Source organism: Lycorma delicatula, chromosome 4 (assembly GCF_047948215.1).
Source record: "Lycorma delicatula isolate Av1 chromosome 4, ASM4794821v1, whole genome shotgun sequence".
Classification (NCBI taxonomy): domain Eukaryota; kingdom Metazoa; phylum Arthropoda; class Insecta; order Hemiptera; family Fulgoridae; genus Lycorma; species Lycorma delicatula.
In genome coordinates this window covers 158,539,178-158,562,959 of record NC_134458.1, presented here as the reverse complement: position 1 = coordinate 158,562,959, position 23,782 = coordinate 158,539,178, and the positions used below count along the sequence as shown (strand labels likewise).

Sequence of the window (23,782 nt, the reverse complement as noted above, 5' to 3'; positions counted from 1 at the left end):
AAGGGCGTATTTAAGAAATGTCCTACCTCAGAAAATCTTATTGCCTTTAAAAATATAGGGGGTATGCAAAACGTCTCATGACAGACTTGAATAAACGATCCTGGCAGCAATACGTGTCATCTATTGACAGAACCACTACTGCATCAGATGTTTGGAGGAAAGTGAAGGCGATTTGTGGGCGTAAAAATTTTGCGCTCATAACTAGCCTTCAAGATGAAGATGGAATTAAGGACACTCCAAACGAAATCGCAGAGCTATTGTCCAATCACTTCGAGAAGGCCAGCAAAACGGCCAACTACGAAGAAGGTTTTCGGACCAAAAAAGAGGAACTTGAAGGTCTATTAGAACTGAGTATAATTACTCATGTAATGTACCATTTAAAATGGAAGAATTTGTAAAAGCGTTGGAAAAAAACAGGCAACACAGCTGCTGGTCCGGATGAAATCCATTATATGATCAGGCAGCTAAATACCACTGCAAAACGCAGATTATTAGAATTGTATAATCAAATATGGCGGGATGGAATGTACCCGCAGCAGTGGAAAAAAGCCGTTGTTCCAGTACCAAAGAAAAAGAAAAATTTAACAGATCCCAATAGCTATCGTCCTATCTCCTTGACGTGCGCTATGGGAAAAATATTCGAAAAAATGATCAATAATCGACTCGTTTGGGTTTTGGAAAAAGAAAACCTGATATCACCATATCAAGCAGGTTTTCGTCAATACCATTCTACCACTGATGAAATGATTAACTTAGAGAACGTTATATATAACAGCTTTATTACAAGGAAATATTGTGTTGGAGTCTTCTTTGATCTTCAGAAGGCTTTTGATATGACCTGGCGTCATGTTATAATGCTCCAGATACATGAATGGGGCATTCGTGGCAAACTGCCAATCTTATTGAGCAACTATATGAATGACCGTACTTTCCAAGTACGTGTCAACAACGAATATTTATCTATAAAAATCTTGGAAAATGGCATACCACAAGGTTCGCCGTTGAGCGGTACTTTGTTTATGATCGCCATTAATATAGAAATCAGCATAAGCGTCTATGTTGATGATTTGGCAATTGTGTATGCCAGCAACAAGACTGCTATGGTGAAATACAAATTGCAACGAGCGATCAACGCTCTAAATGAAGTTGCGAGGAATAATGGATTCCAATTTTCACCAGAAAAAACGTGCTGTGTACACTTCTGTAGGAAGAGAATTCCTCATCAAAGTCCTACATTGACAATCGGCAATGATCCAATAAAGACAACGTGAGATTTTTAGGACTAGTATTGGATAAATCCCTTAGATGGGGATTACACATACAGGACTTGAGTGTTAGATGCAAAAAAGCCCTAAACATTGTCAAATGTTTATCGAATATTAATTGGGGCTCAGATAAAGAGATATTATTGAGACTGTATAAGGCATTGGTTCAATCGAAACTAGACTACGGGTGTATTGTATATTCATCCGCTAGGAAGTCGCATTTAAGAAAGTTAGACGTAATTCATAATAGCAGAATTAGATATGCGACAGGCGCTTTCCGCACAAGTCCGATGACAAGTCTAATGTCCGAAGCTAGAATAATGCCACTACATTATAGAAGAGAGATCCTTTTGTTAAGATATCCAGCAAATTATGGGCTTTTCCTGCCCATATAAATAATAAACTTTTCATGAATCATCCAATGGCTGCAGTATATGAACGTCGTGCTACCTATTCCAGACCAGCTGAAATTAGGTATCACGAATTAAGAAGAAAATACGAAGTTGCTATTCCAGATACAATAGCAATTTCCACAAGAGAAATACCGCCATGGCTTTTGCCAGCGGTAAATACAAGGTTGGATCTCTCTCAGGGAGAAATAAAAAAGAAGCCAGCAGTGATCATCCAACAGGAATCTTTGGCAACCATCAGTAGTTACGAAGAACATATTAGAATTTCTACTGACAGTTCTAAAACCAAACATGGTGTTGGATGCTCCATATATGTAAATGGAGAAGCCCATTGTTGGAAACTGCCAGATATGGACAGTGTTTATATGGCAGAACTTACTGCCATTCAGCAAGCTCTTCGCTTCACAGAACATTATTGCGAAGAGAGAGTGCTAATTTGTTCCGATTCTCTAAGTGCACTTGTTGCAATTCGGAACAAAAACATTAAGGATGTCCTAATTTCAAACATCCTGTCTATTTTATACGTTTTAAATCAACGAGGACAGCGATGCATATTTGTATGGACTCCAGGGCATGCTGGTATTACAGGTAATGAGAGCGCAGATGAAGCTGCCAGAAAGGCAACAGTCTGCGATGATTTGGATGCATTTCCTGTAAGAGTAGCAGATGTTAAAAACTGTCTAACTAACGTAGTTAAAAACAAGTGGAATACTGAATGGAGGAGTTTAAATACAAAATTAAACTCAGTTAAAACTTCTCTATATAAATGGAAAAGCGACGTGAAGTTGACTCGCCGAGAACAAGTAGCTGTGACCAGACTTAGAATCGGTCACATGCGATTTAACAAATTCATATTTGTTAACCGGCGAAGAGAGACCAATGTGCAGTGTTTGTAATAAAACACTGACAGTCAAGCATCTAATAGAAGAGTGTACCATATATGAGGACCTCAGAAAGAGGTTCTGTCTTAGAAATGATATCACTGCTGATCTGGATAATGGAAATGAAGAAATGATAGTTGCATTTTTACATCCCAGTGGACTTCTTAGAAGTCTATAAATGTGAAAAATTTTAAAGCTGTGTTAAAGAATCTCTAAGAGGTAGTTTCATTTAAATGTGGAATTCTCGAAGCATGGCACGTGTAGTGACGGGAGGTAGCCCTCTTGCTTAAGCCACCCTGGCTCATCTGCATTCAAGAGCAGTGAGTCGGGGTGTTCCAATGATGGCATGGGGGACCCTCAAGGGTGGATTGAGGGCACGAGGCTATGGGTGTGCGTGGTGCATGCCTGTAGCCTATTTATTTATAAGGAGGAGTCAACTGCCACGGCGCCCTGACGCGACTGATATACTGCTCAACGGCGGTTCTGGTCGCCCCGAGGGTGCTTAAACAAACTATAAACGAGACACGTAGAAGAAGGAAATGGTATTGATATCTTGTATTTTTAATTTCATGGTCTTTTGAAAACCTTATCTCAAATTTTAATGGCCCTTTACATCCCATAAGTGTTGTTTTGTCTTGTTGTGATTAATGTTTCTGTGTAGATTGTACTTTTAAATAAAATGTAAGGGCCCTTTACACCCTTACATATGACGATCCTGATGGTGATACTAATTTCTTTCTAAGAACGTGACGAGGACTAATGACCTTAGTAGTCGATGCCCGTAAAAATTCAAGAAAAAAATAAAATAAAATACATTTTTAACTGTATTCAATTTAAAATGATTGTTGAAAATTTTTTTTCACTTGTGCATAATATGCTCTTACTGTAATTGCTGTTACATAATATACTATTCCAGATCAGTATTACTTACATGTTTGTGACTTTATGATTAACAAAAGTTTCAGATTTTTGGTGTGTCGTTTTAATAAAAGTTAATTATTAAACTATTCCATTTAGTGAACTCCTGTATACTAGTTACAAATATTAATTTTGACCTTACAGTGTAGAATAATCAGTTTTTATTATTAAATTATTTGGTAAACAGTTTATTTAAAGAGTAATCAAGGGACTTTTATTCTAACATAATATTTCAGGTAAGATTATTGAATTAATAATTGTATATATATTTGATGTTAATAAAAACTAATATTTTAACAATTGTGTAACTGTCCACTTCTACTAAAGAATTGGAGGATCATATCTCACTTTCAAATGAAATAAGTTTAAATGAAGTGCAGCAAAAATATGTATACCTAATTTAATAGACGTACAAGGAAGTCAGTGGTGGCCGAATCAGATTTTTTTTAGATTTGTAGCACAACAGCTTTTTATTAAATGCAGATTTAGTAACAAAACTTGAAGAGAATTTAATTCTGAGAAAATTAAGGTAAATACAGCCAACAAAAACGTTTAACCAGTTTTTAATTGAAGCAAAACAGAAAAAATAGACAGAAAATCATATTATTTTTTCTGTACCTAATAAATATTCTTTTTAAAAACAAAAATGTTAATTACTGAAATTAATTTTAAAAGAAATACAAAATTTATAAAACAATATTTTAGCTATGTATATTCAATAATTTACGCAGGAAAAACTAAATTGAAATGTATGGTACATAAGAAATATTTTTAAAAATCTTGTTTTATAGGTTGGCAATACTAACAGCTGGTCAACAATGAAAGTTATGTACTTCATTTGAATCTGTTGTCATAAATTATCATACAGATAAAGGAAGTGTAGAGTTATCATATTGTAGTGTAAAAATGCTGTTTCAATTTTATAATGAGGAATATGCCAATATAATTTTTCATCTGAATGCTAATTTCTTAAATTGGAGTGGATGTGGTGGACCAATCAATTGGACGATCATCTGACATAATGCTACTACATTACTTCATTTGAGAACCACATGGAAACGATAGTATACCAACAAAAAGTTAATACTAAAGAGTGGCTCATTAAAATATGAAATGCTACTGAATTTATACAAAGTGATCCTGAGATGATACAGAAAGTCACTGGAAATATTTTACATCAGGTAGAGTGCTGTGTACATTGAGAACGAGGGAATTTAAAACAATTACTGTAACTAAGGTTTTGTTACTCTGTTACCATTTATCATTACATGTATTTAATTTTTTGGTTTGCTACATTAAGAATATTTTTTTTAGATACAGAAAGAATAATATGATTTTCTGTCTATTTTTTGTCTGTTTTGCTTCAATAAAAAACCCATTTCTAAAAGTTTTTTATCTACTTTTTATTGGCTGTAATTACATTAATTTTCTCAGAATTAAATTCTGTACAAGTTTTATTATTAAAAGTCTTCCGCATTTATTAACCATTTAACAAAGGTCTGACCTACAAACCTAAAAAAAAACTTGTTTTTTGACACCAAAGTTTGTCTTTTACATTAGATATCTTAGAAACTACTGGAGTTACAGTTATGGGACTAGTTTTATCCTATTTCCCAGCTCAAATTACATAAGAAACCACCACTTTACTTTTTGAGTCCTAAAGATTATAGTAGGCGTTTCCAGACCTATGTTCATATGAACGTTTTTCATTATTTTACACTAGTATAACTTGTCCTGAAAGTTTCTGTTTCTTTGTAAGACACACAATATAATACATGGTGATTATAAATGAAATAGACACTTTTGATGATTTATTTTAAAAAATCCAACTTTTCTGCATTTTACGTTAGTACATTTGTTGTTGGCATCAAAACTGATTATTGTGTTACATAACCAGGCTGGTAAGATGACAGTTCCTTAGGAGAAAGCTTTTTTGTATTTGAATTAGGCAAAAGAAACTCTGTTACTAACATACATTATGCTGTTTCAGAAAAAAGTATGGTAAATGGCCAACAAGAGAATCCATCTATAATTGGAAAAAATAATTACAAAACACAGGGTGTTTGAGTAAAAAGAAAGGCTCTGAAGACCTTCCATTTCAGAAGAACAAGCCAATCATGTTCATGCCATGTACCAAAAACATCCAGATTAATAAACTAGTTTAGAATTACAAATTCTACAATCAATCCTGTGGTAAATATGTCAGAAACAGTTAAAAACGACACCTTATAAATTACAGTAAGTACACAGTTTAAGAAAGTACAGTAGCATCTTATGTAGAAATTTCTGTGTGAACATGCAGTCATGTATTGATGAAGATGATTTCATTCTTACCTAATTTTTAGTGTGGATATTTCACATTAGTGGAAAAGTCAATAGGCAGAACATACTAATATGAGGAACAAAGGAGTCTAAAGAAACTGTGCAACACATACTCCACCTAAAATGTTTTTGGTATTTTCTGTGAAAAGGTGTGTAATGATCTGCACTGTTCTTTTTTTTTATAAACACATAACATACTAGAGGAATTTATCCCATAATATGAAGTTAATGGCTAATGCCTTGACTTGAAGGTGACAGTGAGAATTTCTTTCTGATAAAAGATGGAACAGCCAAAATTATCTGGATAAGTCCTTCCAAGAGGTCAATCAGCCATGCAACTGACAAAAACATAGTATTGATACACTAATCACCAAGTCCAGACATAATTCCTTGTGAATATTTTTCATGGGATTTTATAAAGACAAGTTCCTCCCTTCCTGTTGATGTAGACGACTTAACATAACATTTAACAAATGCTAGTGTTTAACACGATATGCTTTCACATAACTGAATGAATTAAGACCACCATGTTGATATCTGCTGCGTGATTCTTGGTGCATATATAGAACACCTACAGATACAAAATATAAGAATTTCCTGTAAAACCATGCAACTAATAATCACCATATTTTAAAAAATAAATCTTTTACAAATCATCAAAAGTGTCTATTTCATTTGTAATCACCATGTAATAATAATAATAATACAAAATTTTAATAGTAATAATAACACGAAAAACCATGACATAAAGGTCCTACTAAAATATTTGCAAGCTGTACAAAAAAATTCCTAGAAAACAATTGGCGTTGCCACTCACATTAACTTTTTCTACAAGCTTCAGCAAATATTAAATGGTTTAGTGAAATGCTGTCATTACAAAGCCAAACAAAAAACTAATAAAGAAGCAACAGCAAAACTACAACACTGGCAGCTATTATGTTAAATTTTGAGGATTGTTCAAAAAGTATCTACTGTAATGAAATAAAGAGCAAAACTATCTTACATTAGGTTCTAGCAGTTATCTTATCAACACACGGCCTATACAACTTAACACACTTGAAAAAGTTTTTAATTGACTTTTCCACTGTTAAAAAGATGTCTGTAAATCTAATTGGGAATGCCCCAATCAGCTGTTTCATTATGACTTTCATCTTCTCCTCTTTGATTTAAAACTATGATCCTTTAAGTGGTATTTTCAGATAAACAAAAATGGGAATATTCAAAAACAACAAGAGCCATGTTTGAAAAGTTAAACCTAAGCACTGCAGAAAATTATCTGGTCAGGAGGTGAGGAATGGGCATTTTTAGTATACATTAAAAATGCATTTTTTTAAAGTCTAGAACAGCGTTTCTTAACCTGGGGATCATGAAATTAGTCTACAACTTTATATGTAAATGATAATAAAATCATTTTACGACAAAAAAATTATTTATTATAAACATTTTACTATATTTATAAGCACACATGTAAAGAAAATTAATTAATGAGAAAATTGCATTTGTTTTTCATTTAAAAGTTTCTCCATACATGGATCTATGTTAGAAACACACAAAAGCAAATTGTTTTCAAGTGATTAAAAAACGACTCCTATATTTAGTTTTTAGCGCAGCCATAGCCATAGATAAAAAACCCTTTTCACAGAGATAAGATGTGGCAAAAAGGATTTTCAATGCTTCTCTAACTAAATTTCCATACTCACTTTGATGAGCAAACCAAAATGTATCTAAATATTCAGATGTGAATTGTAGTTGTAACATTTTATCAGCAGACACTTCAATGAGCTAGTCATGAATATCAAACAGTAACTTAGCAACTGCAATGTTTTCACTAACTGGATTCAGTACCCAACTCTTTGAGAAATCAGTTTTATCTTCTGGGAAATAGTCCGTCAATTGAATTTTTAGCTCATGCAAATGCATCTTCAAGTTATTCAAACTTTAATAATAAGTGTCTTCTTCATCCACATTTTTTTCCAATATAATCATAAGGGAGTGGAAACACATCAAAATTTTTGCTTTGCAGGCAAATAATACATATATCAAACTTCTTAATGAAAGCATGAACTTTGTCTGTCATTAATAAAATGTTTTTATCATGTCCTTGTATATTCACATTCAAGTTGTTTAAATGTGAAAATGCATCAGCTAAATAAGTCAACAGCAACATATACCGATTATTCTGTAAAAACACTGAAAATTGCGTTTGTTTATCCTGGAAAAATATTAATTCATCTCACAATTCCAATAACCAGGTTAACACTTTCTCCCACAATAACCATCTGACTTCTGTATCGAAAAGAAGAAATTTTTTCTTTTAGGCCATTTCATCACATCGTTTAGCTAACAGCCTATTCTGCAACAGTCAACTTTTAATCAAATTAATCATTTTTATTGCTTTACAAAGAATTTTTCTGAGATTTTCCGGCACATTTTTTGTGGCAAGAGCTTGTCTGTGAAGGAAGCAGTGTGTCCATTCTGCCCTTAGTATAAGACGATCTTTTAATTTTTTCAGAAATCCACTGTTCTTTTCTGTATCACCTTTGCACCATCACTACATACTGCTATACATTTCGTCCAATTTATATTATAGTTTTTGGTAGCTTCATAAAAAAACATCGAAAAGACATTGTTCTGTTGCATGACCAGGTATTGATTTGCAAAACATATTTTTTTTTATTGATCTGTCCTTACTGCATTCATATCTCATAAAACATAAGAACTGAGAAGTGTTTGCCACATCTGTTGATTCATCAAATTGAGTACTAAAAAATTCACTTGCTGAATTATCTGATCGTGAACATCAGCAGCCATTTCATCGATTCGCCTTGATACTGTGTCATTAGAAAACAAAATTTTTTCAATTTTTTTGCTTCTTCCATGCCTATTAGAACACTGATCATATCAACTTCAGCAGGCAATATGAGGTTTTCTGCAACTGTATGGGGTTTGAATATCTAGTTACTCTTAATGCTAACAGATAAGATATTTCAAATGTACTTTTATCCATACAGCTTGATTTACAAATAGAAGCTCATTGATTTCTCAAAGTATGTAGTTTTGTTTCAAAAAATTCTATGCGTTTGCTTTTATGATCAGGATGTTTAGTTTCCAAGTGTTAAATTAATTTTAACGACTTCATGCTTTCATTGGAGAGGACTTGAAAGTAAATAACACACTGTGGCTTTCCATCCCATGAGGTAAAACCATAATTTAAAAAACTGTCATTGTACAATCTAGTTGTTTTACCAATCAGTTCAATGGATGTAGATGGTTTCACTTCATTTTTTCACAAATCTATCGATTTTGCGTAAGAATCTAATTGAAAAAAAGAAGAAAAACAGTTATACTTCTTGAACGCACCCTAAAAAACCGAAACCTCAATTATTATTATTTTCAAAAATGAAATTACACTTTTAAAGACTTAAATGAAGGCACTGGATGCACGCTTTGTATTTGAAACTAAACTCACGTTCTGCAATCCCTTATATTGCTGAGAGTATGATGTTTTCAAACAAATCATACTTATGTTCAAACATGACGCTCTGACAGTGAACATTATGCAAGCAGATCAAATTACAAGGAGCACATACACATCAAGCTGGAACCTGTAAATTACTCATGTTTGTAGACTCACACAAGCATGTTCATACCCTTCGCTATCAATGCAGCTGAACAGTTTTAACAAGGTTTCATTGGGTTGGGGTATCATGAAATATTAATTATATATTTTGTTTTACTTTTTAGGAGATGTGAAGCAAAAAAGGTTGAGAATCACTAGTCTAGAGTAATAAAATAAGCAGAAAATAAAAATAAAACATCTATACATAAGTGTATTTTACAGCATGGTATGAAACATCACCCATTTAGAGTAAAGGATTTAGTGCAGGTACAGAAGGCCCGTTACCTGAATGAAGTTATTTGAAATAGTTACTTTGAAAAAGAAAAATTATATATTTATAAAGGATTGTATATACCATAAAGACACACTCAAGTCAATAGAATTCAATAAAACACAGTAGAGATACTACTACAAAACCTTCAAAAATCAGCTCCAAAAATACGAACCCCCAACCCTACTAATAAAATGAAAACTCTAAACTGGCCCATAATAAAGACAACGCAAAAATACTAGCAAAATACTTCAACAAACTCCCAAATTGTGAAGAACCACTAGCAAAATACTTCAACAAACTCCCAAATTGTGAAGAACCAATAGAACTCCTAAACTTCAACACCAAAACTCCAATAACAACACCACCAGAAAATATCAACCTTCCCACAAGAAAAGGAAGTCTATCAAGCACTGGGTGAGATAAAGAATTGCAAAGCAGCAGAAGATCAGACTTTTGTAGAGATCTAAGAACATGCAGGAAGATCAACAAAAATTGCTCTTCATCAACAGCTTGTCAACATCAGGATCAAAGAAGAACTGCGAGAACACTGAATGACAACCCTCATCCACCTGCTACACAAAAAAAGGGGACAACAAAACAGACCCTAACAAATATAGGGGAATCTCACTCCTGGATACAATATATAAAACTCTTTTAAGAATCATCCTTAACATGATCGGTTCACAATTCGAGAAAGAACTACAATACCCAGGAGGTTTCAGACCCTGGAGGAAGCAGTCCAGGCTAGATCATGAGTCTCAAGCTAATAATGGATTACAACAGGAAAAGAAACAGAGACATGGTGATAAGCTTTATAGATTTCAAGAAAGACTGTATCCACAGAGAATCCCTACTAAAAATTCTATGACACCTTGGGCTACATACCAAATTAATAAACATGATAAAACTGACCCTCACAAACACTAGACGAAGGTAAAATTCAAAACTAGTCGAAGTCGAAGGTAAAATTCAGAGACGAGCTCTCAGAACCATTTGAGATCAAAACAAAATTGCATCAAGGCGATGGGTTCTCATCGCTATTATTCAACTGCGCTCTATAAATGGGAATGAGAGAATGGCACAAAAAATGTCCCCAAAAATAAAAATAGTAGAAAAATCAAAACCAACTGTCACAGTTTTGCCAATGACTTCTAACTGCTAGTAAACATCAACAAAGCTAAATCACAGATATTAGAACTTCAAAACATTGCAGATAAAATTGGCCTCAAAATAACATTTGAAAAGACAGACCCCCAAAAACCAACACAATTAAAAGTAAACATAAATATGGTAATAAAATTAAAATAGTAAATCAATTTAAATACCTCAGAAAAATAATAAGAAACAACCTAAACGAAATAACCTCAATCCAGATAAGAAGAAATGAACTAGCTAAAGCTCAAAAATTAACCTGGTACAGTTATAATAAAAACTGCCTATCAATAAAGGTAAAAATAAGACACTACAACACATTTATAAAACCAGAAGCCACTTAAGCTGCAGAAACACTCTTCCACCTGAAAAAAAAGAGACAGACTCCAGAAAGTTGAAAGAATTGGAAGAACTTGCATCAATAAAAAGTACCAGAGTGGTGGTGGATTGTGCCCAACAAAGTCGTGTACAAAGAGTTAAAACCCACCACTCATACCATGCATAAGAGGAGACTAGGATTCTTCGAACATATCATGAGGATGCAACTTCCAAAAACAAAAATAACAATTTAATGTAACACACCCTTCTTTCTTTTTCTGTTTAGCCTCCAGAACCACCATCAGGTATTACTTCAGAGGATGAATGAGGATGATGTGTATGAATGTAAATGAAGTGTAGTCTTGTACAGTCTCAAGTCGACCATTTCTGAGATGTGTGGTTAATTAAAACTCAACCACCAAAGAACACCAGTATCCACAATCTAGTATTCAAATCCGTATTAAAGTAACTGCTTTTATTAGGATTTGTACCTTAGAACTCTCGACTTCAAAATCAGCTGATTTGTGATTTGTTGAGACTTCAAAATGATAGAAAACAAAAAACACTCTTAAGCATATTAATGTGTAATTGGTACAAGGTACTGCATGGAATTTAAAAAAAAAAAAATTGATATTATTCAGTGACTTACCAGATATTCAGAAGTTTTTATTAGAAGTTTGTTGTAGGTGGCAACTCGAAGAAGGTGGTTCATCCTGTGAAGGGCGCTGAGGATGATGATGGAGTATATCCACTTGATCTCCCATTTCACCAGACATAGGTTGTCGTATCATATGTCTGTGTTGATCCATTTGACCTTGGCGTGGCTGTTGTATCAACGATACAGGTAATTGTTCAAGGTGACGTCTATCGGGTTGATTCTGAAGTTGCTGCTGATCAGGGTGCTGACGATGATCCATATCAGAACCACTCTGATGTCCCATTAATGACCCTCTATTATCACCGGGTTGCATCATACCTTCAGGACGCTGTGGTGGATGTTCTCCTGGTTTCGGTCGCATTAACTGTTGTTGTTGTTGTTGTTGCTGTTGCTGCTGCTGCTGCTGCTGCTGTTGTTGCTGCTGCTGTTGCTGTTGCTGTTGCTGTTGCTGCTGCTGCTGGTGTTGCGCGGCTGATGAATTACGATTAGGTTCGTACGGTTTATCCATATGCTGCCGTTCGTGTAGATATAAGTGATTTTTCTGTGCAAAACATTTACCGCACTTTTCACAAGAGAATGGTTTCAATTTGCAACTAGCATCGGCATGACGTTGTCGATGTTGAAAAAGACCATGTTTCTGGCTAAAACCACGACCACAATCGCTACAAATATGTGGTTTTTTATTACCGAGTACAGCTGCCGTCATAGCAGATTGTTTTAAAGTAGCAGCAAGGCTGCATATGTCTGATAGAAAACTGTGGTCCCCGACGTGAAGTCTCAAATGCAATGCTAGTCCTTCAACACTTGCAAACGTTTCTCCACATTCCCTAAAATCAGAAACATTGAATCTAAAATACGTAATCATAACAGAATAATATTTAAATAATAAAATCTAGCATGACATTTATTAGCACATCTAAAAACTATTGTGAAGAGTAATCCAAGTCAATCAGGTTTCTGTATAGCTTTTATTTTATTTTATTTACATGCACTTTCTAAAAAAATCAACAATCTAGCTTTAGGCTCGGTCAACTTTAGATATCAAATCACAGGAGCAGGGAAAAAGTCTAACATAGTTGAGTAAATTATACTTAATGTAATTAATTTGTTTCCAAACCCTTGTAAATTAAAAATAATGTAATTAATTTTGGCTACATTTAATTATATACCATTTTAAACATAACGTATTTTATATAAATCAGAGATTTTATATAAAACAAAGATGGACCACTGAATGTGAAAATAAGAGGAGAAAAGATTATGGAGGTAGAAGAATTTTGTTATTTGGGAAGTAGAATTACTAAAGATGGACGAAGCAGGAGCGATATAAAATGCCGAATAGCACAAGCGAAACGAGCCTTCAGTAAGAAATATAATTTGTTTACATCAAAAATTAATTTAAACGTCAGGAAAAGATTTTTGAAAGTATATGTTTGGAGTGTCGCTTTATATGGAAGTGAAGCTTGGACAATCGGAGTATCTGAGAAGAAAAGATTAGAAGCTTTTGAATGAATGTTAAATGATATAATGTTAATGATTAGAATGTTAAAAATCAGATGGGTGGATAAAGTGACAAATGAAGAGGTATTGCGGCAAATAGATGAAGAAAGAAGCATTTGGAAAAATATAGTTAAAAGAAGAGAAAGACTTATAGGCCACGTACTAAGGCATCCTGGAATAGTCGCTTTAATATTGGAAGGACAGGTAGAAGGAAAAAATTGTGTAGGCAGGCCACGTTTGGAATATGTAAAACAAATTGTTAGGGATGTAGGATGTAGAGGGTATACTGAAATGAAACGACTAGCACTAGATAGGGAATCTTGGAGAGCTGCATCAAACCAGTCAAATGACTGAAGACAAAAAAAAAATATAAATCAGCTTCTATATTTCATTTAATTTCTAATACAGTATTAAAACTGTAACAAAGTGCAGTATAATCAGCAAAAGTTGTCAGTGCTCGTAATTTTTTGTTTGTTTAACCTCCGGGTCCAACGTTAGGTACTGCTTCAGAGGATGAAATGAAAGATTTGTAGTATGGGTGAAAATGCCATTCCTAACTGGGATTCAAACCTGGGACCTCTGGATGAAAGGTCGAGATGCTACCACTTGCGCCACAGAGGCCGGCAGTGCTCTGAATTTGCCAGAAGAAAATTTGTTAATTAAAATAGACAAGAAAAAGTAAAGATCATATATTGAACCCTGGACACTCCATTTATCATGCTTCCATGATTATTAAGTAAACTATTAAACCTTACCCTTTGCTTCTAAGATATGATTCAAACCATAATATTTTGATCTATCATTAAGGTGTAGAGAGTTTAAGATAATCTCAGTAATTTTCTTTCTTTTAAAAACAGACTGATTCTTATTAAAAAAAAAAAAAGTTTATCTTATTCAAAAATTTAATTATTCTCACTATTCAAATATTTTACAAGGGATGTTCAATAATTAAGAGACAAATTGACATAGAGATAAAATGGTTCATTCAATCGCAGTGAAACGTTTTGAGTGTCAAATTGGCAACCTTGGAAACACATTTAATCAGTAGTTTGATCATAATTAATCTAAACATAACCTCTTTTTTGATTTCAGAATGTCAGCCCTGCTTGAATTGTGTATGCCGGAAAAGCAACGTTCAGTAATAAGCTTTTTGCTCTCAAGTGTGAAACCGGCTGAAATTTACCCAAACTGTTGAAACAGTATGGGGAAAAGTGTTTAAATCGCAATAATGTGTATAAGTGCTTGGAACAATTTAATGCACGCAGAACTAGTGTGACTGATCTCCATCACACTGCGCTGCAAAATTGCATAAATGATCTTATTCATGAAGATAGGCGAGTCAAAATTTCCCAAATTGCTCCAACAGAAAGTGAGACCCATGATAAGCCGAAAACATCAGGGTGCTCTCTCAAAAGGTGTGATTTCCTTGCAAGACAACATGTGCCCCCACATTGTTCAGAGAACGGGAGAAACACTGAAAGTTGGGTTGGAACCTATCCCCGTCTGATTTTCATTTGTTTGGCCAACTCAGTTTTTTTACATGGCAAGAAGTTCAACAACAATAAAGCAGTCAAAAAAGCAGTACATCAGTACATAAATGGCTCAAACAGCAAGGTAAAAACCTCTCCGCTGTGGGAACCAGAAATCTCACAGAATGGTGGGATTAAGTGTCTAAATATTGCTGGAAATTATGTTAATTAAAAAAGTACTGTAAGTTTTATTGTCATTGAATAAATCATTTTTTCTATATAATAATTTGTCTCGTCAATTATTGAACATCCATTATAGATAATGTTAATAGAATAGTTAATAGTGTATAAATTCCATTACACTTCATGTTTCCATTTTTAAAAACTAGGTTACTCTTGCCTACTTCATTTTCATTGGAAATCTACCCAATATTTTATTTAAATGACTATAATTAGAATTTGTTTCTGTCCCTTGCCTTGAAACCTTTTATTTAGATTTTGTGCTGTTTTTAAGTAATAAGCATTAAAATTCCCTGCTATTTGGAAATTATCACTGATTAATATTTCATCTTTTGAAACTAAATCTTCTATCGTCCTGTATATCTCAAATTTTATTTTCTACAATTTTATTAACTACATCTCATTCATCCAAAGATTGACTAAATTTGCTTAGAATTTCTTCAAAATTTTTTCTTTTCTATAATTATAACACCTTAAATGATTTTTAATATTAGATTTACACTTTAATTTCCTATGTAAGATATTTCGCTATCTTACCAAATTTACATTGATCCATGGTTTTAAACATACTAATTTCTTTTTTATTTTTACAGGATGTTATCTTTTTTAATTAAACGCTCAGAAAAATGTTTTAATAAAATAATTATTTGCATTATCAATATCCCAAAATTATACAAAAGATACTAATCAGCATCCTATTTAAAGCCGAAGTAAACAATAATTTATCCTGGACTTAATCATAGTATCAATAACACTATTCAATTCATTTCAATTAACTGCAATATACATACAAACAATCAGGTGGTCAATTAAAACAATATCAAAAACTTCATTTTCAAAAGAATTTATATTTATAGTCAGGTTTGTTTATGATCCTCATTAGTTAGTGATATGTTGTAAAATTTAATTCTAGCAATTTTATCAATTATAAAATCAAAATCATGAATTGTTGGGATAAATTTATATCTATCTGTAATTAAATCATTTTTCAATAGGTAAAATGGTAACATTGTCCTCTAACAACAAATTATTGTTATTTAAAGTACATAAGTATGCATTCATTTCATAAATAAATATATATTTTAAACAAGATCTAACTTACAAATATAAATAACACTGATTATAAAATTATCGATTACATTTGAAGTTACAAGAAATTATGCTTGCAGGCAATATCTTCCATTAATTGAAGTACAAGGCAATTCTAATGATGGACTCAATTTAGTTAACTCTATATTTCCTGAACTATACAATGTATCTGACTGAACTATGTAGTAGTTGAGGGAGTAGGTCCAAAGGTTTTTAATAAGATCATTAGAGTGTGAGAAATTGCGACCGCTATAGTGCTTGTGCTGACATTATGTATCAGTTGTGAGTAAGATGACTATAGTGCAACACAAGATTTTCTGTGTGCTCGAGTACAGAAAATCTCAGACGCCATCTGCAGTGTAGTGTGCATTTCGTTTCCATAACCCCCCAACATGGAAGAGCACAAGCTGATCGCATGTGACAGAGGAGAATGTGAGATGAATTAAAGAAAATTTTGTACAAAGCCCAAGAAAATCAACCCAAAGAAAGTAGCAAGCAGAGAACTTGGAATACCTCAACTGTCTGGCATGTTTTAAGGCATCATTTACTTTTCAAGCCATACCGCCTACTTTTACCGGCTCTTCATGAAGGTGACATAAACCAAAGCATGTTGAATTTTACAAGGGATATCTTTAAAGTAAAGACCGCAGAGAAATTTCTCTCCTTAAGGTTGGTGAACCTGTGTCGTTCATGCCCATGCTAGTAATGTACACAGTGCACTGTTATCTGTAAGTAGTCGCATTGTAGTATCTTTGATTATGTGTGAGTATTATCTATTGTATGTGTGAGTATTATTACATGTGATTATGTTATAAAATAAATATAAAAATTGATGTTGCCACCGACTGTGAAATACGTGGAGTCATACGTTTTTTAAACCATCAAAATGTTAAACTGGCTGAAATTCATAGGCAGTTGGTTGCTGTGTACGATGGTAATGTAATGAACGAAAGAAATGTCCAAAAATGGTGTGAAAGGTTTAGAAAAAACAGAATTAATGTGCGTGATGAAGAATGTTCGTGGAGGCCCTCTGTAATCACTGAGGACTTGTTGAAACGCATCGATGATAAAATCAGAAAAGATTGTTGCTCAACAATTTCATACCTGGCCCTTCTTTTTCCTGACATTTTTAAGAGCTGTTATTGGTCGCATTGTTCATGACTATTTAGACTTTAGAACGGTTTGTGCACATTGGGTGCCGCACGTCTTAACAGAACATCACAAAAAAATCCGAATGGGATCTGCTTTAGAATTTTTGATACGGAACACAGAAAAAGGAGATAGTTCCTTAATTCAACTGTTATCGACGATGAAACATGGATTTCATATTATTTCATATTATTATTTCATATTATCAGTCAAGTGAATGGTAGCATCCTCAATCACAAACCAGACCAACAAAGGTCAAGCCACAGCCATTTGGGCAAAAACTGGTGGCCACAGTCTTTTGGAATCAGTTTGGAGTATTGCTGATTGATTTCATGCTATGTAGAACAACTATAAATGCAGAAGCCTATTGCAAAACTCAACATAAGTTACTGCGCGCCATTCAAAATTGGTGACAAGGATGGCTGACCGACGGTGTTGTCCTGCTGCACGATAATACACGTCCACATGTTGCAGGTCCGACATGTGATTTACTGAGAACATTTGGATGGGAAATTTACAATCACCCATCATATAGTCTGGACTTAGCTCCTTCTGATTACCATTTGTTTGGGAAATTGAGAGAATTTTTGAGTGGCACGTAATTTGCAGGTGAAGATGAACTTAAAAATGCCTTTAATCAGTGGCTAAATTGACTGGTAGCAGAAGAATATGATTAAGATATATTGAAGCCGGTGTATCACTATGATAAATGTCTTAATTTATGTAGCGATTATATAAAGTAGTATAAGGTATGTAGTTTAAGAGAAATAAAAAATATTTATAAAGTTCTCAGAATAAATTTTTTTGTACTGAAACAGTCTTTACAGATAACCTCTCGTATGATCAAATGCTTGAAAATATGGAAGATGACACTTTTCTTCTGCATTTCATTGTTAGCGATGAAGCAATGTTCCATCTCAGTGGAAAAGTGAACACAATGCTCACATATGGGGTCTATAAAATCCCCATGACACACTGCAACATGAGAGAGACTCCCCCAAGGTTAAGGTGTTTTGCACCTTAACGTAAACAAAGCTTTATGGACCTTTTAAGCAGAAGACACAGTTAATAGGATAACGTACCAGGGCATGCTGGAAAACTGGTTTTTCCCCTCAACTAAATGAAGATTCACACATCTTCATTATTCAACAGGTCAGAGCTTCATCCCATTGGCATCTAGATATTTGACTATATCGGAATGAATCTCTACCTCAACGATGGATAGGATGCATTAGGAATGAAGATCTGGCTCTTCAGTTCTGGCCTCCAAGATCACCTGATCTCATGCCATGTGACTTTTTCTCACGGTGGTTTGTGAAAGATGCAGTTTACATACCTCCTCTACCAATAAATCTGGCTAACCTGCAGAACCATATCATAGCTGCAATTATCATTTTTAATTAAATTGTACAATAATTGGACCACCATCTTCTTTTGTTAGCAATATTTTTATTGCTTCTTATCCATAAATAATTATATCATTTACAAATTTTTACATTTCTAGCAGTAGCGAAAATATCTTTGCCTGGACTTTATATGAGGTCTAATCAAAAACTAGATGTAATTTGAAATTTCCCATGTTGTGCAAGTCCAACTGTCACAATTCTTTTTTTTTGTATTGGTACGCTTGTCCCTAACATAAATTTACATTGGTAGCCACACTGGATGCTTTCAATATTGTTGGCTGTCGAAAACATTACACATGTTTTGCAATCTACATAGTCAGCGATTTTTAACTTGTGGAAAATAATGGAACAAAGAATTTACATTAAATGTTGCTTTAAGAATGGGATAACGTACAGCACCATATTGGAAATGTTGAATGTTGCTTTTGATGATTCTTCTAAATAAAAGAAATAGTGTTTACAAGTGGTATAAACGTTTCCAAGAGGGCTGTGAAGATGTTGAAGATGACAAGCATCCTGGACATCCCAGCACAACAACTGATGACAACTTTGAAAAAGTGAAGATAATGATTATGGACAATTGCCAAATCACTATCAGAGAGGTTGTTGATGATGTTGGCATATCAATTGGCTCATGCCCAGCAATTTTTTCGGATATGTTGGGCATGAAAGAAAAATTTTCAAAATTGTTGAATTTTTACAGAATGAACATTGCTCAGGAATTGCTGTTTAAAGTGAACAATGGTCCAGAACTGCTCAAATGAGTCATAACTGGTGATGAAACAAGGATGTATGGGAGTGATGTCAAAACTAAGGGCCAACTGTCCCAATGGAAGCTTCCTTTAGAGTCAAGACCGAAAAAAATTTTATCCAGTTTGATAAAATTTGAAGGTTCTGATCATCGTGTTCTTTGACTTCAACGGCTTCGTATATCATGAGTTCTTGCCATCAGGTTGTATGGTCAATAAGGAATACTACCTGGAAGTTATATGCTGTTTGTGAGAAGCAATTCAAAGAAAACACCAAGATTTATGGTGAAATAATTCATGGCAACTGCACCACGATAATGCACCTGTTCAACATTCCCTGCTTGTTTGTGAATTTTTGGCCAAAAACAACACATTTATGATGCGTCAGCTTCTGTATTCACCGGACATTGCACCCCGTGACTTCTTCCTATTCCTCAAGCTGGAAAGAATCATGAAAGAACAATGTTTTGCCAACACTGAAGAGATAAAGACAAAATCGCCAGCATAAATGTATTATACCTAAAGGGGAGTACTTTGTAGGTGACAAAATCAATATTTATGAATAAATAAAAAATTTTTTCAGAAAAAAAATTCCATGTATTTTTTTATCAAGCCCTATAGGTACCAACCTAGAAACATACGTGATAGGGAAATTGCCTTTGTACAACTCTTTTTTTTCATGAGATAATTCTTATCAAACCTTTTCAAATATAAGTACTAAGGGTTCTACACAGATTGTTATAAGAAAATTGACGCAGAATCCTTAGGACTTCTACAAGTTAACTGACATGCAATCAATCATGATACTGCTGATCAGATAATCCAAGTCCTTATCAATATCTTGGATGAGAGCAGTTGTGTTTATTATTAGATTCCAGAAACTACAATTTTTTACCATTTTCTTATGATGAACTATTAAATTAGATGTAATAACAACTTTCTCTGGATCAAACAAACTTCAGTGATTCATTTTTTATTCTGTGCCAGTTTAGTAGTCTAACTGCAAAATTCTTCCAGATAGCAAATGGAAGATATTAAATTTTTTTGGCCATCATCATTGCATAGTACAAGATTGTTATACTATTATCCTTATATATAGCTTAATGTCATTCAAGTATTAAAGATATCTTAAAAAAAAAAAAACTAAATGGAAAACTTAGGGTTAAAGGTTAAAGCATACATCCACTCTTCACAGAGGTTTGACTCATTCTCAGTAGAAGTTTACATAAATCACAAATTTCACATGAATAAGGCAGTATTTTAAAGGTATTTAGCAAATGCAATAAGTCAAACTAATTATATCTAATAATCTGATACCTATAAACTGCCTTAATCCAATACAGGCTTTACGAATCACATTTTGAAAGACCTCTTAACATTCAAATTTGCTAAGCCTAGATCCTAAATGATACAAAGCTGTCTGAGGTTGGCTGAAAAAGATACCCTGTTAAAAAAAGACTGTATTGCTAATACAGTTTTCTCAACACAAACACTTATTAAATTATAACTATTATACAAAAGTGTTTACAAACATACAGACAAAACAGTTAACATCTATTCTTTGGTCTATGAGATAAAGCTCAAACACCGTACAATCATTATGAGCAAAATCAATTGTAGGCAGAATTCATACATGAAAAGTGCCAGAACAAATAAAAAAAATGTTTATGAAAATATTTTTAGTAATACTGACTTGCAAGTCTTATTAGCCTGTGCTTGTTCTAAATATCTTGGAGGCGAGGGTGTCTGGCTGGGTGGTGTAGGTGGTGTAGCTGGCGGTAAACCACATGTACGAATATGAACAAGCAACGTTCTTTTTTGCAAAAATTCTTTTCCACACGCAGGACATGATTCCGGATTACGACCGTGTTGACGTTCATGATTCACCAATTCAAATTTACGCAGAAATCCAACTCCACAATCTGGGCAAACAAATGGCCGTTGTCCACCATGGAAACGCGAATGCATAACCAAATGTTCTTCTCTTGAAAATGATTCTCCACAAACCTACACAAATTACTAATGATATCAACCACTATAAAATAATAATAAATCTTTAATTTTATATAATCACACTGCATTGTTTTTAATAATCTTGAGCTTGTTTAAGTATAGATATAGAACATTCCCAATTTTCTAAAATATAAGAGCAGTGAAGAGCTGAAGATAATTACAAAAAAAAATGCAAATAAATTAATTTTTATATATGAACTTAAAAATATTAAATCAGTTATAATAATCCATTATTTTTATCAACTGATTCGATCTTGTAATGAGATTAAAACATTTATAATTTACAACAGAAGTACATACAATGGCTAATAATTTGAAACAAAATATTTTTTTGACATAACTAATAATGGTTCTATATTCCAAAAATACGAGGTCTGTTCAGAAAATAAATATATTTTTTTAATCTTTATTATTAATTTTACAGATTGGTCCTTGTCGCCTTCAAAGTACTGCCCTTCCCTATTCACACACTTTTCCCGGCGGTGTTTCCACTTCACAAAGCAATCCTGGATAGCTTCATTTGAAATGGCCTTTAAGGTTTGTGATGAATTTGCTTTAATATCATCAATAGTTTCAAAATGGCGTCCTTTTATCACTGATTTCAATTTCGGAAATAAGAAAAAATTGGAAGGAGCCAGGTCTGGTGAGTAAGGAGGCTGAGGAAGGACAGTCATCTGATTTTTGGCACAAAATTGACAAAGCTATGTGTGGGCGCATTGTTATGGTGAAGGAACCGTGAGTTGTCTTGCTGCAACTCTGGTCTCTTTTTGTGGATTTTTCACATAACCATTGTAAAACGCCTCGACAGTATGCACGGTTCATTGTTTCATCTTGAAGCAAGAATTCAAATTGCACAATTCCATTAAAATCAAAAAAACAAAGAGCATCACTTTGACAATGGATCAAGACTGATATGCTTTCTTGGGGCATGGAGATACTTTGCCGATCCACTGAGATGAATGAACTTTTGTCTTGATGTTGTAGCCGTAAACTCAACTTTCATTTCCTGTTATGATCGTTTGCACGAATGTTTCGTCATCGGCTTGTTCAAGAAGTTGCCAACAAATACTCACTCAATGTTTTTTCTACTGTTCAGTCACCAAATGAGGAACAAACTTTGATGCATGTTCAATTTTTCAATCAAAATGTCATGGCATGATCCAACCAGGATGCTAACCTTTTCTGCAAGTTCTCTGACAGTCAATCGATTATTTGCACATATCATATCATTGATTTTCTGAACATGGGTGTCATCAGTTGAAGTTAAAGGCCTTCATGGTCGAGGGTCATCTTCAATTGACTGAAGACCACTTTTAAATCATGAAAACCGTTCATAACTTTGCGTAAGATCCAGAGCATCATTTCCATAAGCTTGTTTCAAAAGTTGAAACGTTTCTACAAAAATTTTCCCATTTTGTGCAAACTTTTACATTGTATCATTGCTCATGAAAATCACACATTACAAAAATCACTACTAACATTTAAACACATTGCACTCAAATAACAATAACACAAAAACTAAACGAGATATCAACAATCCAAGAACATGTGGTTCCAGAGGAGGTTATGTGAAACATAATGCTGTCAACTTCAGATCACTAAATATCTCCATTGGCATGTAATTAAAAATGTTTTGTTATTTTCTGAACAGACCTCATACAAGTTATACAAAAATCTTTTACATTATCTGAATATAAATACCACAAATATTATTAGGAAAAGTATAGAAAAATATAACATACAATGAGTTACATATACTTATCAAAGTGGTAAGAAAAAACTACCTATTATTTTTTACTGATGTCATTTTCTAATAAAATATAAAGATTAAAATGTTCCAAACAATACTTTCTTTTTTTTTATTACAGTAGGAACTGAAAGACCTGGCTTTAGCCAATAAACAGTTCAGCCATTAAACAAACTTCACAGACAGCCAATAAGAAATAGAGCCTCTATATAGGTCTATGGGCAGCTGCATTCTTCAAATCATGCAATGGGTGGATGATCTGAAGGATCAAAGATCTAGTTCTTTCAGTTTATCTACAAAATTAAAAATGGGTAAGAACGGACTACGATAAGGGAAAAAATGGATGGCAAGTAAGAATGATCAATCCAAGGAGGAACTGAGTCAGAAAAGAAACCTTTCTAATGATTTTATATTGCCAAGTTTCTAGAAACTAAATTCATTTAAGAACAGGTGTAAGTTCCTAAAGAAATAACCATGACGATCTCTGGAACTATTGATATATGGAGGTAACCAATTACACTATTAACTGTTCAACCAAACCCCCATGATAAAAATTAAAGACGTATAGAACAATTATAAAATATTCTAGTACATCTGATAACC

General features: G+C 33.5%; 1 protein-coding gene across 2 annotated transcripts in view; it reads right to left on the bottom strand.

Annotated features, from left to right (window-relative positions):
* LOC142324029 (uncharacterized) overlaps nucleotides 1–23,782 on the bottom strand; it is a 99,331-nt gene that overhangs the window by 4,936 nt on the left and 70,613 nt on the right. For both annotated transcript variants that reach the window (XM_075364594.1, XM_075364595.1), the window contains 2 exons: nucleotides 21,113–21,426; nucleotides 11,809–12,644 (listed from right to left, as the gene is read on the bottom strand). In XM_075364594.1, the coding sequence (XP_075220709.1) occupies nucleotides 11,816–12,644; nucleotides 21,113–21,426 (1,143 nt within the window). In that variant the 3' untranslated portion in view covers nucleotides 11,809–11,815. The remainder of the gene's footprint in view (nucleotides 1–11,808; nucleotides 12,645–21,112; nucleotides 21,427–23,782) is intronic.